General features: G+C 36.9%; 1 protein-coding gene across 1 annotated transcript in view; it reads left to right on the forward strand.

Annotated features, from left to right (window-relative positions):
- The first annotated feature begins 8,918 nt into the window (after positions 1-8,918).
- The window catches only part of igsf21a (immunoglobin superfamily, member 21a), a 240,935-nt gene continuing 232,909 nt past the window's right edge, over positions 8,919-16,944 (forward strand). Inside the window, exon 1 of the mRNA XM_079396363.1 lies at positions 8,919-9,487. Coding sequence (XP_079252489.1) covers positions 9,349-9,487 — 139 coding nt within the window. The 5' untranslated portion in view covers positions 8,919-9,348. The remainder of the gene's footprint in view (positions 9,488-16,944) is intronic.

The following is a 16,944-nucleotide window of genomic DNA, read 5'->3' on the forward strand; positions in this document are numbered from 1 at the left end:
ACTCCTTAAGCAGGTTCCTCCACACTTGGATGATCCTGCTTCTCCTGTATGAGGTCTGGGCTTTGGCTCTCTAGCTGTGTAAGGCTCTGTAAGAACCACAGCTTAGATCTGCAACAGCTTGTTTGGATTGAGCTTCTGCTCCACCCTACAGCACATTTCAATCAACAGAGCTGAAGATTGAGAGCAGCAAAACAAACATTTACTGTATTGTGAGAATGAGAGAAACGGTCAGGGATTTTTCATGCCTAAGGGTCGAAGCAAGCTCTGTTGATAGTATCAAAGATGTTTGTTTGCACTTGAGACACAGTTTTTCTTTATTCTACAAGTATACAAATTCTGTTTCTTATCCATTGTTCCTTTTTTTGGTATTTTACACACACACACACACACACACACACACACACACACACACACACACACACACATATATATATATATATATACACAGGGTGCAATTTGTGAAAAAAGCAGAGGGGAGGGAGGGGGGGGTGCATTTGAAAATACCTCCATAGGTTGAAGGTAAGGGTACGGCTATAGGAGAGTAACTAATTACATTTACTCGCGTTAATGTAATTAGTAGCTTTTTTGTGTACTTTTTAAAGTAATTTTTTAAATCTGTTTGACTTTTGACTTTTTTGACTTTTACTTAAGTATACCTTGTCTTAAGTATTGTACTTTGCTACTTTTTAAAACACGTTAATTACTGAGTAAAAAAAAAACACACCCTTGAAACTACTGGAGTAAATAATGGACAGGAGAACAAACTGGTGCTAAAATCATAAGAAAGATGCAGCCGGCCAAAACAGGTGTTATGGTGCAGATCCAGCTGAAAACGAAACCCTGTCGTATTCTGTTGAAGTTGAACTCGAAGGAAGTGAACCCCTGGCCATATTTAAGCTCTATTATGCAGTGTAAGCTGTGTTTGCCTAAGGAGACCAAACTAGCAGCTTGTAAAATCTCTACATCAAACCTTCGCAAGCATGTAGAGGTAAGGTAAACGCGTGTGCATTTAGACTGCGTTTTTTTCACTGCGTGATTCAGTCTGTTAAAATGCATTTAGAATGCTCACGAAATTGAAGATATAGGGACAGAAAATGTATATATTTATATCATTTCGTATAGTTAATCAATATAGCATGAAGAGTGCCAATACATATGCATTACATACGACTACATATAGATTTTTTTTACAACAGTTAAATAAACAAGTTAATTAAGAGACTTATGTTTTAGACAGCATTGCCTGTTTTTGCTCTATTTCGAGAACAAAAATAATTCCAAACACAGCCACCACAGCACTGTTTTGCAGTTAAGGCTAGAACGGATATGTATGGCGCTATACTGGGCATGCGCACATCAATACAGAGTCATTTTTGTCACACTGTACACAATAAACTATTTTTTCATTATTGTAAGGGGAAGGTTTAGGGTTGGGCTGTGGAGACGTTAATAAAACACAATCAAATAGGTAGAAAATTAATTTCATTGTTCATTTCTGGTCAAAGCTGTATCCCTTCTAGCCACAACCCAATTTTGCGCCTCTGAGCAACATTTTGTTCCTGAATGAAGCAACTGTTTAAATTATTTGGTTCGATTGCAATGACTCACTTATTAACAGTGACTTGCTGTGGTGGATTTAAATTAATATTTAAAGTATCTTATATATATATATATATATATATATATATATATATATATATATATACTGTATATATATAACCTGTTTGTTACGGAAGGGGACTCAACACGAGAGAGATGGTACAAAAGGTGAGTTTATTAAAAGCAGATGAGCGTTGGCAGATGAATGCCTGGAATCGTTCAGACTGTAGAGACTGTGAGATGACTGCATACTTGACTGTTGGTTATTGGGATCTTGACAGGAGCTCGTGGATGATCACGGTGCCACACACCTCACTTTCGGGAGGACGGAGACTCGGAGGAAGGATCTGGATCCTGGACACTGATGACGACAACACTTGGAAGGAATACATGAGGTAAGTACACACTTGGGTCGGTAACAGATCAATAGCTGAGATAGCATACGTGAGTCCACTTCGTTGGAACAAGATCGGACGTCTGATGGCTGTGAGGTGTGTGGTTTTATGGTGACTGGTGCAGGTGTGCTCATTAGTACTCTGGTGAGGGTGCTCGCTGTGATTGGGTGGACTGAGAGCCTGCTCGATCTGTGACACTGTTAACACCCTGCGGCCTTATACTGTATTTTACATTATATTTTAGTGAATTTCTCTGAGACTAAACATGCTAGAGTTTTAACTCGGGATGTCTTGTACAGAGCACATTCAGGCCTTTTCAGAGATACTAAATGATTGGATGTTTCACCGTGACCACTCCCTCTCCTTAGTCTTCAAAAATGTCTAAAATTAATTTAGTGACACTCTTGGAAACTTTTGGTAATATGATAATATTTTGTAGTTATCATTTAAATCTGTTTACTTTTTGAACTGTGTGTCATAAATCAACATCTCAGGAAAATGTTATGGGATTTCAAATCAAAATATGACTTTATGTTACGAAACAGGACGTTGATTTCATACATGTCCTCATATGAGGGCTCCGGGACTAAAAGCATGCTATTATGCATTTTGGGAGACATAACAAATGAATAGGGAAATAAATTATATTTCAATATTCTATGAAATATTATATATTATTATGAAAATCTGGTCAATTATTACTCCCATTATTACACTTCTTTTTTCATTACATGTTGCCCCAAAAACCCATTAATATGCAAAAAAAAAAAATTTTTAGTTTATAGATACATTGCATATAATGAGAAAACCCATTTATGGCCATTTTACACACATTTTGCTGAAAGAAACAAAATATATCGAATAATCCTGTTCTAACATAGTTGAGAATCATCTTTATACAAAGTTTGGTAAAAAAAAAAAAAAAACTCTTAAACTAAAAATGTATTGGTGATTTAAAAAAATAAATTGTTTTTCCTATGCATGTTCATTCATGTCTTTTTATTTTTTTGCTCTAAACAATTTAATGACATGAAAAAAAAATTTTTTCCTAAAACTTTTTTTCTCGGGTCTTAAGAGTATATATATATATATATCAAATATCAGTATTCAACGTTTTATGTCTTATATATCAAAATATTTCTGCATGTGTAACTGCAGGTTAAATGCATTCATGTCCTGCATTAATCAGTGTAAATACATCTAAATGCCACTTCAGATGCAGCTTATGTGTTTCCTCTGCATTGCAAAGATTCATTTTACAGGTTACAGCCCAAATGTCTTATTATTCTGAATGGATTCAAGAGTTTTATTTGTCACATACACAATTATACAGAGTATAACCAGCAGTGAAATGTAGGTAATGACTGATTAAATGTAAGAATTTGGTTTAAAAGATGATGAACACTTTTAGAAAAATGGCTGTATAAAGGTAAAAATGCCCATAAAAGGTAAAAATCTATTTAAACTTATTGGAAAATATTATTTTCTATCACTGCTTTGAACTGACCGCACAGAATATGAAAAATATAAAAAACTTTGAGTCAGCTGTCCACTGCAGTCCAGATATGAGCATAATAACACTCAGCAAAATATTGTCTAATTGTCGCTATCGATAAAATCCCAAAAAACATCAAGATATATTTTTGTCAATATTGCACACCCCTAGCAGGACTTATAATGTTGGTTGGCACTAGGATCAGAAGTGAATGGAGGCTTGGGGCCCAAATTTGTGATTAGGTGCAAAAAGTGTCCCTGCACAATTAAGCAACTCTAGCTGTGTACTAGACTAACAAACTATTAGGCCAGTCACAATTTAAGTGTAATGTGAAATAATGTGAAGTAATGCTCATGTTGCATCAGATGTTTTTATACTTGCGTTTTGCAACGTTGAGCATTATAACCATTCACACACACCTTTCTGTTGAGTTTATGAATGCAATGTCCAATCAGAGGTGTTTTGATTCAACACCGTGGAGAACACCAGAGTTGTTCAAGTGTGCATGCTCAGTGACTGAATTCTGAATGTGCAATTTACAAATTCTGTCATGATCATAAACAACAAACTGCAAAATAAGCGATTGATTTGTTTCAGTGATTATGAGAGTTTTTGGAAAAGTGCATCGCTAACATTAGACTTTCTTTGTATAATTTATAATAATATCCATCATGTTATTCATGCTACTGAAATAACCAATGTGAAGTCTTGATTTTCTAATCCTTCAAAAGCAATTCAATATTTCACGGTTCTTAGCTTGTTGTCGCTAGCCAGAATATATCTTGCTTTTTCTGCCTACTTGGTGGAATGGTCTGCATTAAAATCTCACATACCTCCCTAAATGTTTTAAAGGTGTTCCTTTAATTAAAAAGAACTAGTCTGAGATTTATGGGCCTATCCCATTTTTGCCCCCCCTCCCGTTGTTAAAATGTAAGTAACTTTTACTCTTTTTGCGTCAGCAGCGGTCGTTTCGTGCTAGAAACGCCTTTGCCTTGAATAACATAAATGGATTTTATTTGTTATAATACTGAGTGTAATTTAATTTGATGTCAAATATGTTTGTTTTGGGGCAGGTTTTGGAGTGAGTCATGCTATCTCTCAACTGCGAGTGAAACACGAGGCCGCGGTCTAAAGTTTGCAGTTCCCTCGTGAACAGCATCCCTTCACCGGCTCAGATTTCGCCAACAACACCTGCACGAGAATTAGCACTATTTCAGTAAAAAGCGATTATTAAAATGCTACTTTTAAATGTGCCTTTTTTAGTTCTAAAATGCTTGTTAAACAAGTTTAAATGTATGTAATATTGTAAACTATGCTGTATTCACCCAAATAAATTCAATTTGTCTTGTATTTTGTCCATGGGTGTTCTTGCTTAACAATAAAAGTTCATCTTTTGATTATTGCTGTTGCCTCTAGTAATTCTGTGTGTGATTTTTCATTTCCAGCCCATTTTAAGCCAGCAATATAATAATTTTTAAACAATAAATTAAACAACCCAGTATGGTGGGTAAAAACGTTTAACCCAACCAGCTGGGTCAAAATAACCCAGCATGTGTTCTGTCCAATATGTTTATTGTGAATATGAGATCGAGCTGAAGAATGAATGCTGTATCAGATGCAGGTAATCACACTCACTCAGTCCATCGCTCTCTTAATACTCTACGTAATACAGTGAACTTTAAATACAGTAAGTTTTCAATGAAGAAACTGAACATGCCTTCATTAATATTTCTAAAGTGATGTTTTTGGAATTAGTAATGGAGGCTTGGGCTCAACTGTTAAACTGTCAAACTGAGATTTGAATCCATAGCGGAATGTTCTGCACAAAAAAAAGAAAAAATAAAGACACTGTTGTTGTTTCTTAAGTATTATGTATACTCATGCCATCGAACTGTTGTATAAACACAATATCACACTTGTGGCAGTGCCATGTATATCGGCACGCTGTGATTACCTACGGCCTCGTGCTATTTATTCATGATAGAATTTACTCTTAATTGAATTAATTAAATTAAATGAAATTAATACATTTCAGTAAGTTCATGTTTATTTCAACATACCTTCTGATGTTCATTTATGTTTACTTTTCGCTATAACGTGTTCTTACAAGCATAATATACTATTGTTAATGATCTTGTTGTTCTGTTCTTTTTTATTGTGTTCATAGTAGTGTTGGTATTGGTTCCTTTCAGTGCATTTCAGCTTTCATGGCACTATGCATAAGACGCATGAGTGACGATCAAAAATGAGTCATCCTAAAATGCAAATAAAGTCACCAAGAAGAATTCGGATATGTTTTGTTTGACAGCAACTTTGTATAAGACTACCACATGAGCTTTCCTTTGCTGAGTTTCGCAGCTTAAACTGCAAGTCTAGCTAAGTGTGATGAAAGACTCCAGGCACTGAGAACGACAGCTGATGGAAATGTATCTGGTACGCAAAGAGAATGTTTACTGATGTCAATGAGAATAGGAAATTTCATCTGTCCAGCCCTCTTTTCCCTGTCTGCTGATTTAACTCCAGGCAGCAGAGAGGACAGCGAATGTTGAGTGTTCAAAAAAAGGACGAAAAAATGCAAGTGTAAGAAAATGGGATTCATTCTTCTGCCTATATGTCTTTTTTTTTTGTCCAGGAGACTCTTTCCGGACGTCTGTCAGACCAACAATCAGAATGTAAATACTATTTAAGGTTTATCAAGAGTCTAATCTTAATTCTATTTACATCACCAAAAACATTCAAATTTGCTGAAATTTACTTTCAGGTCATCCAAGATTTTAAATTTAGCATTACATGACTTGCTCACCAATGGATCGTCAGAATGCGAGTCCAAACAGCTGATAAGAACATTACAATCCTACATGTTTAAAATAAACAAATCCATCAAGGCATTTTTACATTTAATCTGTTTTTTCTGGCCAAAATATCAGTCTATAATCCAAAATAATGCTTCCTCCAGTGAAACATTCCATCTTCTGGTGTCCTCTTACATAAAATCCACCAACAGATTTGCTTAGGACTGTTTTTGACCGGTTTCATTTGTAAACTGTGCTTGATCTGTGCATATCTCCTGATTCAGAAAATATATTTTTCATTGGAGAAAGCATTATTAGATAGAGTATGCATAGTTTAAACAGAAACAATGGTGGAGTCATGTGGATTACTTGTTAACTATTGTGATGTTTTTATTACAGTTTTAACTCATCGACATCTTGGATGGCCTGAGAGAAAGTCAATTATCAGCAAATTAAAATTTTTGGATAAGCCATTCTTTTAACAAACATGCAGGACTGAAGAGAGACCAAAATCAGACCACCCATCACAACTATATAAGGTGTGGCTGCTTCTTGAAGATGTCTGTTGATGTCCAAGGGGCAAGTGCCATATGGATAGGAACATGTTGGGCAGTGTTGCTTCAGTAAATTGTTGTTGACACTGCCCTCTAGAGATGTGCGAAATCGCATTAGTATTGTAGGTCCCTGCCCAGACGACAGCTCTACTCGCACCAGAAGCTCCGAGAACACTTCATCTCGAGCAGAGAGCAGAGATGCTCTAGAGACGTGCTGTCTTTGACCATTTATGAGGCCTCACATTTTGTTTTTCCTCTCCTCCCGTCTGTTCATTCCCTTACGTCACAGCACTGCCGTCTCATAAATCATCAGAGAGCCTTACCAAGGGTCTTGTCATGACTCTGCAAGCACGTGCACTCAGAGGAAGGACTAAGCAGGGCAGAGAGTATCCGACTGACTAAATATGCAGTAGGAACTATTGCGAGAGTGAGTGTCAGTCAGGTATCGCTGCATACCTTTGTCTGTCTCTTTTCAAGTTTCTTCAGCACATAAAAACAAATACACACTCAAATGAGCCAAATTCAAAGTCTGCACGATATATATTTTCTGAGCGTCCCAAAATGATTGCGCAAGAACTTGCCATCTGCGGTGTGGGTGTAGGTGAATACAAAGTGTTCGACACAATGGAGTTCAACATCAGGAAGACCTTAAACTGCCTCAGGTACTTGCAAGTACACCCACATTTCTTTAATTAGCACTTGTGGCAGGTTCTGTTGGAGAGTTCAGAAATATATTTTCTAATGTGTGCGTTTGATTGAATTTCAGAGCGCCTGCAACAAGGTCTTGACCCCAGAGTATTGCATAATATTCTCATCCTTGGTTCCCTCCTTCCTTGTGGGTGTTGTTGGAGGCAAGATTAGCATTTCATTAATGAACTCCCGGGCACAGGTAAAGTGCTAGACTGTATGTATTGTGTGGGAGCTTCCGGAAACTGTCTTATTCATGGTAAAGACACATATGGCCACATTAACCTTTACGATAATTAAAAAATACACTTGGCACACTAATCTATTTGTCTACCAGCATTGCCTGTTAAATTGTGTCCTTTATCAGCATGCAGTGTTGTATAATTTTATGAGGCTAATAAAATAATTCTCACTTTTTTATGATAATGGTATTAGTATATAGATCCAGGGTCGTGTTGAAATGGTGGTCCTATATAGGCAGCCCTAAAATTTCATTGGCTACCTGAGTTGCCACCCCAAATGCCTAAACTATGATTGGCCATCTCATTCAGAGGCGGGAATGTTAAAGTCAGTTTAAAGCCACGTTTTTGGTTAAAATAACCATCAATTTATTATGGGCCAAATATATTATTATATGTCAGGGTTCTGTATATCAATAAAAGGCTTCAATTCTGGAAAAAAAAAAACTAACGAAAAAAACACTGGAATAAGTGTGTGTGTGTGTGTGTGTGTGCACGTTTTTGTGACAAATGAGGACATCAATTTGTATAATGACACAGGTATTACTTAGATATTACAAGGTGAAGGTGACTTTTCAGGACATTGATCCATGTCCCCACTTTTCGAAACACTTATGAATCATACAGAGTGAGTTTTTTGGGGGGAAAGTAGAAATGAACAGTCTCCTGTGAGGGCTAAGTTTAGGTGTAGGGCAATAGCACATACAGTTTGTACAGTATAAAAACCATTACGCCTATGGGATGTCCCCACTTTTCACAAAAACAAACGTGTGTGTGTGTGTGTGTGTACACACACACACATATATATATATATATATATATATATATATATATATATATATATATATATATATATATATATATATATATATATAAGATTTTAAGATCATTTTCATTTTAAAACTCCCACAAATGCAAAGATTGCATTTAAACAATCTGACGTATGGATTTTTCGACTTTTTTATCCTCAAAGACATCCCTATTGACCCACATGCATGTAAACTTGTATGTAAACACGGTAAAGCATGAAAACTCACTGAAGCTGAGTGGGGTTCATTTGCAGATACCCTAGGTGACGCTGTTCGTAGAAACATTTCCAGCACTTGATCTTTCCAGGTTCTATGCAGTTAATGCAGGGTAAGGCATCGCACCACGTATATGCCTATAATGATCTTTCAAAACCTTTTCAGTGTGGGGAAAAATCCAGCAGGAATAAATCGGCTTAGTGGACAGAATTGGAGGGGAAGGGTTTGGAGCCAGGGTAGGATTAAATAAAATTGTGTGAAATAAAAAGCGAGTGATCACGAGTGACTCGGTTCCTGTCTGTTTCTAGAGGGAGGGAGTGCGAGAGAGAAAGAGAGAGAGATTTTCATCCAAATCCATATCTATTTTTTAATCCTCGTCTGTGCGTAAACGCTGGTTGCAGCCTTCGCGAGGAGACTATTTCACAATGCAACGCTTTTAATAACCTATACGCAATCTTCACCATCTTTACAACCTTTGAGTGCGCATTTGTTTTAAACTTCAATCTTCACTTGGACACTTGGACAGCATCATGACCAGTTTGTGGGATCGCATCCCTTTGGAATGGTGGGAATTACGCGGCGAGCAGCCGGAGAGCATGTAAACGCAAATGGAGTTTGGGATTTACTGCAAAACATGGGAAAGATGACCGTCTTGTCTTTGTGTTTTCTCTTGTGCGCTGATCTACTTCAAGTAGCTGTTGGTAAGTAATTGCTGTGTTGTGTGTTTTATCATACTCGTATGTGCTATATAATAGAAAGCACTGCGTTACGGATTCTGCACACACATTCTTTTCAGAAACCGCTGCATCCACATATTAATACGTCTTTCATATTTACTTAGATCAAGTTTTTCCTTTTTTCTTTTTTTGCGAGACGCCGCTTAGCTCGGATTCTCCGAGAATATCACCGCTTCAGCCACGGCACTTTGGGGTAGTGTTGGCGGGGTATGGGCACAGACACTGGGTGAATGTCATTTTTCATACGGTACGTTGTGAAACAGCAGGACGTTTGAACATTCAGACGCCCAGCAATAAATGAGGCTGAACGCATTAGTGCCAAGAGCTATTGAATTTAACCCTGGCCATATTTATTAAGTCAAATCTCATGACTACAGATGCGTAATTTGATCACTTTTTTTTTTTTTTTTTTTTTTTTTAATGTGAACAGCCACACATTTTAGATGAAACGAGACATACATTAATCTGTCTCTCTCTCTCTCTCTCTCTCTCTCTCTCTCTCTCTCTCTCTGTGTGTGTGTGTGTGTGTGTGTGTGTGTGTATTAACCACTAGCGCTGATTTAGGATAATGTAGAATGTGGATTCATTGATATTTTGTTTTTCTAGTGAAATTCACACCCCATAAAATAAGATCTGAACTTCAGCAAAGGACACCACTTTGTAGACTTCAAAAGTAAATTGACATTTAGCTGACTGTTCAGTATCCTAATACAGTTCAGTTGTGCGAGACAAAGCAGATTGTGTACTGAAAATTACTGACAGATTTCTTTTAAAAGTAGACTACCCTGAAAGTCATTGAATGATTGCCACATTGAACCAATGTGGTCGTGTTACCTAACTCAGTTGGTTGCACTGTGTTCTTTCTTTCTGTACTGTAATGTAAAACTCAGAACGTGACATTGTTGTTTCACTGTAAAAAAAAATATACTATTACTGTGGAAGTATTACTAGGAGCCAGGAATGTATTGTAAATTCACACTGAATAGCTGTCTCCCTCATTTGCCTCTCAAAGTAACATTCTACCACACTAATAATTGCATTACACGATTCTACAAAATTCAGCATGTATGCTCTAAAAGCCTGATACCTGAAGGAAAATTGACATTTACTGAGAAAAGAGACACTGGAAAAAAGACTGAATAGACGTGTTTTTTTTTTTTTTAAGTAGTCATTATTAGGTGACTATTTGTACTATTGTGACTATATTTGTACTGTTTTTTTATACTCTGGGTCCCTGAGTTAACTGAATGTATGAATGGGGTGTCCCGGGACCAGGGACTATAAATGTTGAAATCCCCAGTTGTAGTTGATGATTGATGTTTTGAGGTTCTAATCTCAGGACAACATCTGGCACGTTTATGGTACTTATCTTCACTCCCGCCCAGCTGTTTTCATTTTCCCCGTATTGGAAGATTACAGGACCTCATACAAAAATCCCATGAAGACATTTAAATCAAGACAGAGTCAGTGATATAACTCCAGTGGTGTCCCGCAAATAATGCCTTACAGTGTGAGGCAATCATTCATAATTTCTGACTGCACTGGTGGTTGACATGTCCCATATTTTAATACAGGCCACCTGTGCATTATGCAGGCTGTGAGCAAGCGAGCGAGCGAGAGAATCATTTATTGTTGCATAAACCATCAGGTCTCAATGTTCAGCTGAGGTTGTGGTCACGAATTGTGGTATGGAACCTGAAATTATTTGACAGGACATGGTTTTTATGGGTTGAGTGCCATTGTCATCATTTTATTTTCTTTCTATTATTTCACTGTCCTGCTGCATGGCTGGTGTACAATTATGCACATAAATAATTTTGTGATCAGCATTTGTGATGGCAGTAATAATATTAAGATTGACAGTCCCACTGCTTTGCAATCTTCATTTATGCTGTCATCCAGTTATCGGTTACAAATTATTTCCATCATGCTGTGTTGTTAAAACTTAAATAATTACAATATATATATATATATATATATATATATATATATATATAGTTATTATTTTAGTGTAATTTCGGTCAACAACACAGCATGATGGAAACTATTTTTAGCCGATAACTGGATGTATTTAATAATACATAATTTAAGAAAAAAGAAAATCTAATGAAATATAAAATTACATTTAAAAATGTTACAAAAATTAATAAAACTATAATAGTATAAGTTATACTAAAATAATACTGTTCAAAATCTGCATGACTGACTTTCTTCATTTTTTTTTTTTTTTGCACATATTACCCCTTTAAGATCTTGAAATATGGTGAATCACTGCCATTTTCTTTTGTGCAAATCCTCAACCATAATATCTTTCAGAAGACAAGGATGACTGATTGCATTCAAAATACCTAGAAGATTCAAAATCATGCTCAAGTAAACAACTTCCCGTTCTCTTTCTGTTAATAGTTAAAGACATGAAAACAAAAAGAACACATCTTTCATCAAAGAGCTGGTCTGCCCTCTTGACATTAAGACTACCTCAGACTTTGGAAAAATCTTCTAGAAATATAGCTCGCCTGAAGGTGCTGCTACTCCTAATGACCTTTAACTCCAACACCATTCCAGGAGTGACCCACAGCATCGCCTCTACACCCCTCAGAGCTCAGGGCAGCTCTAGCTCTCCACAACTGAGCCATTCAACCCCCCTGTGGATTCCTCCATTTCCTCTTCTTAAGAGAGTTCTTCCCTAACAGATCCATCATGATCATGTGCACTAGCTGCAGTGTGGGACAGGTGTTGGAAATTCCAGCTTTAGTCTCCAATAATCACTCTTTGATTTCCTGCCTACTTTAGAAGACATAAAGTGACCTTCAGGAGCTTCTTTGTCACCCAACACAAACTGAAATCTTTCACACGAAGCTTTCAAAGGAAGACAAATGAGTTCTTCTTATTCTAACAGTCCAAAAGCACACTTACTTCTGTCTTGACTCAGTTAAGTTGCATTGGGAAAATGAATCTGAATCATCTGCTGTGAATTTTTAGATGTTACAAAGGAGCATGTCATCTGAACATGCAGTTACAGTACAAAAATATGATACAGAAATGTAATTTTGATCTGATGTCTTTTGATGATGAGACATCAAAGCAAGTACATTCAAATGCTGATCTCTCTTAGCCAGAACTGAGTGTAGTCAGTCTTTCGACAGTTTCATCAGCCACATTTTAGAGTTTCAGAGCAGCATTTCTCAACTGCTGGTTCATGACCCAATAGAAATTGCTCACAGGTCTGTTTTTGTTGCATTGATGCATTTGGAAGATTTTTGGAATTGAACCCATGACCTTCATGTGTTAGAATCTACAGGAATGCTGTTCTGAATGCAAACATTGGGGAAAACAATGTTTAATCCTATAAAATACAATTATCTATATAATATTAAATAGTGAGGATGGCAAAATCTATGTAAATTTAATTATTTATTTATTTTTATGGCAAGTGTGTTGTCCACATTAATCTGTTACTTGGCAAAATCTACTTTAAATACTCAACAGATTGTGTATTTGAGTAGGTATCTTGACATCAAACTATGAACAAACTATGTTGTAAGGTAATAAATACAACCCAGACTACAGTAAATACAAGTTCTCTTTGCAGCAAGGATAAACATGGTGTTCAGTGAGTTATTGCTACTGAGAGCACAAAACCATTGGCATTAATTCAGGCGACATTTAGAACCAAAATTGACAATTTTCTCTTTCAGCCTATGTCATGTTAACTATTTTGCATATTATTTTTGAGTCTGTGCAGTTCATGGTAATATTAATAATGTTCCATGATTCGAGCTTCTGCTGTTTCCGTTGCTGTAGGGAACAAACATTGGAAGGTGGCAGAGCTCAGGGCTTCTCAAGCCAATACTGACATTTTTTAACAGCAAATGAAAACAAACCATAATCCATCTGAATATTGACGGTTGTAGCATACCTGCTGTGTTCCTGTACTCTTTGTCATACAAAGAGCATAATGCTTTCTGCAAACTGTATACTCCAGCTTACTGGTGTAAGCAGGCCGCTTTATTGTGTTAAAAGCTTTACGGGCTTCAGTCAGCAGGGGAAGAATTGAAGAGCACATATTGAATAAAATGCAATGTGGCTGTGATTGTAAAAGGGCTTGTTTATAGATGGGACCATAGTGCATCAATACTGTACTTACAGCACTGTATTTTTAGAGGGGGGTGTGTGTGTGTGTGTGTGTGTATGTAATGGAGGAAGGGAGGCGGAGTAAGGGGACTAAATCTCCTTTCTGACAACCAAGTAGAAAAGTTGGATTGGCATGTTGGGTGTAAACGCAGAAAATACTATAAACTCATTAAACTATTATTTCATGATGAGAGGACAGAGTTCAAGTGATTTATTTCTGCTATATTTTTATCAGCACCATTCATTAGAATTGAAAGTACGAGGTGCAGACTGCAGAGCTGTTAACAAATAACATTGCAATGTTTATTTGTTTTTGTATACTCATATCTGTGCACCTGCGGAAATTATTCTGATTAATGAGCAGGCTGAGAGGTGATCTTTACTGGCATGCCTGTCCTTTGACAAAATGTGCTCAAGTTGGGCAGCTTTGTCTTTTGTTTTTGTAAGTATAAATTTAATGATTACATGGCTATGTGCTGAGCTGTGGATTTGGCAGCTCTGTGCTGAAAATTGATTCCCTTTGACAATTTTTCGTTTGCAGACAAAGCTTTTGTCAACTCTGGAATAGATGTTGTGAAACTGCAATCAACTGAATTCAGAATTAATTCATCTAGCCGCCTCAGTTTCTCTAAAGAACAAGGTCAGTGGTGGAACAGATGACCCTTGTGACACTTATGTTTCAATCCAATTATATTCAAATCAACCAAATTCAAATTCAAAACTACGAATGAAAGGAAAATTACATTTTACATTCTCTGCATTTCTTTTGGAAACATTTTCACTGGCCTTCAATCACATTTTGTCACAGTCAGAAATTAACTAAGCTCGTGTGTGTGTGTGTGTGTGTGTGTATCAGCCATCTTCCCTGGGCTCATCACAGAGTTTGTGTGTGTAATTGCAAGTATTTAATTAACCAATAGCCAGAGTGCTGTTGTGTTGAATATAATCTTCATATGCCCATCACTATGCAACAGTTCAATAAGCAATAAATTAATTTTGAGTAATGTACATTTTAGTTACAAAATGGCAGATTATTTTGTATGTTTTTGCTCTGTTAAGGAAAATACTTATTTGGATTCCAAATAAATTAACATTCACATTTTTATCAGTGCTTACGTTCCCTGTGACTTGAACCCATAACCTTAGTATTAATAAAAGCAAAACTCTACCGTTTGAGCTACAGCATCCCAAATGAGCATTTAAATGAAGTCACAGAGGGATCAGTCATTGTTGTAACTGAACTATAGTTTTGATGATACAAAACTGTGAAGTCCAGAATCATGGCTCAGTGGGTAGTATTATTCCGTCACAGCATGAAGGTTGCTGGTTTGAGTCCTGGCTGGGTTAGAAGATATAGAGCAGGGGTTTAATGAATGAAAGATACAGAATGTACTGCATGTTACCTTATGTATTGTGCTCAAAAGCATGTTCTATGTAAGGCCACGTCGTACTAAGAGGAAACTATGCTTCTAACCACAGCTTAAAAGCTATTGTTCCAACCACACAAGTTTGTGATTTTGTTTATGAATGTATTGAACTATGTTAGTAACAGCAGAACATGCAACTTTGCAATGCATTTGGGAAATGTGTCCCAGAATAGGTGAATTGCAGATATTACATTTGTGTAAGTGGACAGGTCTGAGACATTGTGATAGGCTCCATCATCCCATCTATACAACTACCTATATAGTATACCAACATGTCTGCTGAGATCACTCTCCATTAAATTCCACCTGCAGCCATTGCTTCCCAAATCCAGTAACCTGTGCATTTCTCTAGCCACTGATTCTGGATGCTGCATGCTTGTTCGTTTGCCTGGTCTGATTTACAGCTCCTTGTATATGTTTTGCCTATTCCACTTTGTGGCTTTTATTTTCATGTCTTTTATTTAGTTCACTTATTTATAAGATTGTTGTTTCTCAGTAATTAACCTCTTATAATCTTGATTCTTGATTCTTGTCTTGCTTGGAAGTCCCTCTGTTGCAGGAATGGATGCTGTGCTGTGCACTGCGACAAACCTACAGACATTTAAGTTGTTCTTCAGAGTGTTTCCAGGATTACTTTTCCTTTTATCTCCATACACTTCAAGATCATTCATTGAAGCTGTGCTGCCCAGCATCTGAGAACCACAAAGAAAAATACTGTAGTTCCTGGAATATTATTATCTAGACATAATGAATAATATTTATCTTCAGTTCTTTACAAAAAAGATGAATATGTCTTTAAAGGGTCACCAAATCAAAGCAAACACACAGAGTTTAGCACAGTACTCTAAAGATAAGGTGGCGAAAAAAAGCTAATAGAACATGACAATAGAAGAAAAAGAGAGGCCATTCTGGGTACCTGTGGAAAAATGCAGCACTACTCTTCCCTTATTTCAGGGTTAATGCGGCCCATTTATGGCTCCAGTTCTTGTTAAGAGAATCCAGGGTCGTAGATCAAGTGCTCATGCAAACCTCTTGAGGTTCTGCCTACGATATACGTGACCAGCAAATGTGGGGATTTTTGTGATGTGTCTAGGTTCAGAATAAACCCCTATAGATTTGAGCTCCTTGTTTCCATAAACATAAGAAACAGAGATTTTTATTGACGGACCATTACGTCAAGGTAAGGTGGTGCTGATCCTTCAGGTTTAGGGCCTGTATTAGTTGAGAATTTAAGGATTGTGATCCGTGAGCTGATCTGAGGCTTTTCTCTGTCCTGTTTCTGTCTGCCTGTGACAGCTGGGCTTGACTCAGAGGAAGTGAGAATGGATATTGGCAGGAAAGAAGAATGTGCCAGCCTTTCTGTCCACCAATCGTTGGCCATTGGCACGGTGCCTCAATCGCTGCTTGCATAAAACGATTAGACAAGAAGAAAGGGAAATCATTAGGCTATGGACGATTTGTGGTTTTGATCTTTAAATGTACAGTTTCGTAGTTCATGCTAGATTTCGTGTGGGTTCTGTTGGACAAATTCAGGTAAGTATTACCGTATATCTACGGTGACTTTGAATGCTCTGAAACCCTCGTATTATTAAAAGAATGACAACAGCACAAATACAAAGCGATCTTGCAAATTGCAGTTTCTATTGAAAATTTTCAGACATTCCCTCCCTTTACACTAAAAGTAATGGACTGCAAGTGATTGGCCAATTTTAGAAAAATGAAATATTTCTGAATTTGGCTTTTGTGCATGTTGTGTTTACAGTATGCTGGCTTTTATCATTACTGATATTGTTCTGTTGACGGTGCAGTTATTGCTCTTCCATTTTGGCTCGAAGAGAGATTTGACTGGATCCTTCCTTT

This window comes from Barbus barbus, assembly GCF_936440315.1.
Source record: "Barbus barbus genome assembly, chromosome: 37".
Lineage (NCBI taxonomy): Eukaryota > Metazoa > Chordata > Actinopteri > Cypriniformes > Cyprinidae > Barbus > Barbus barbus.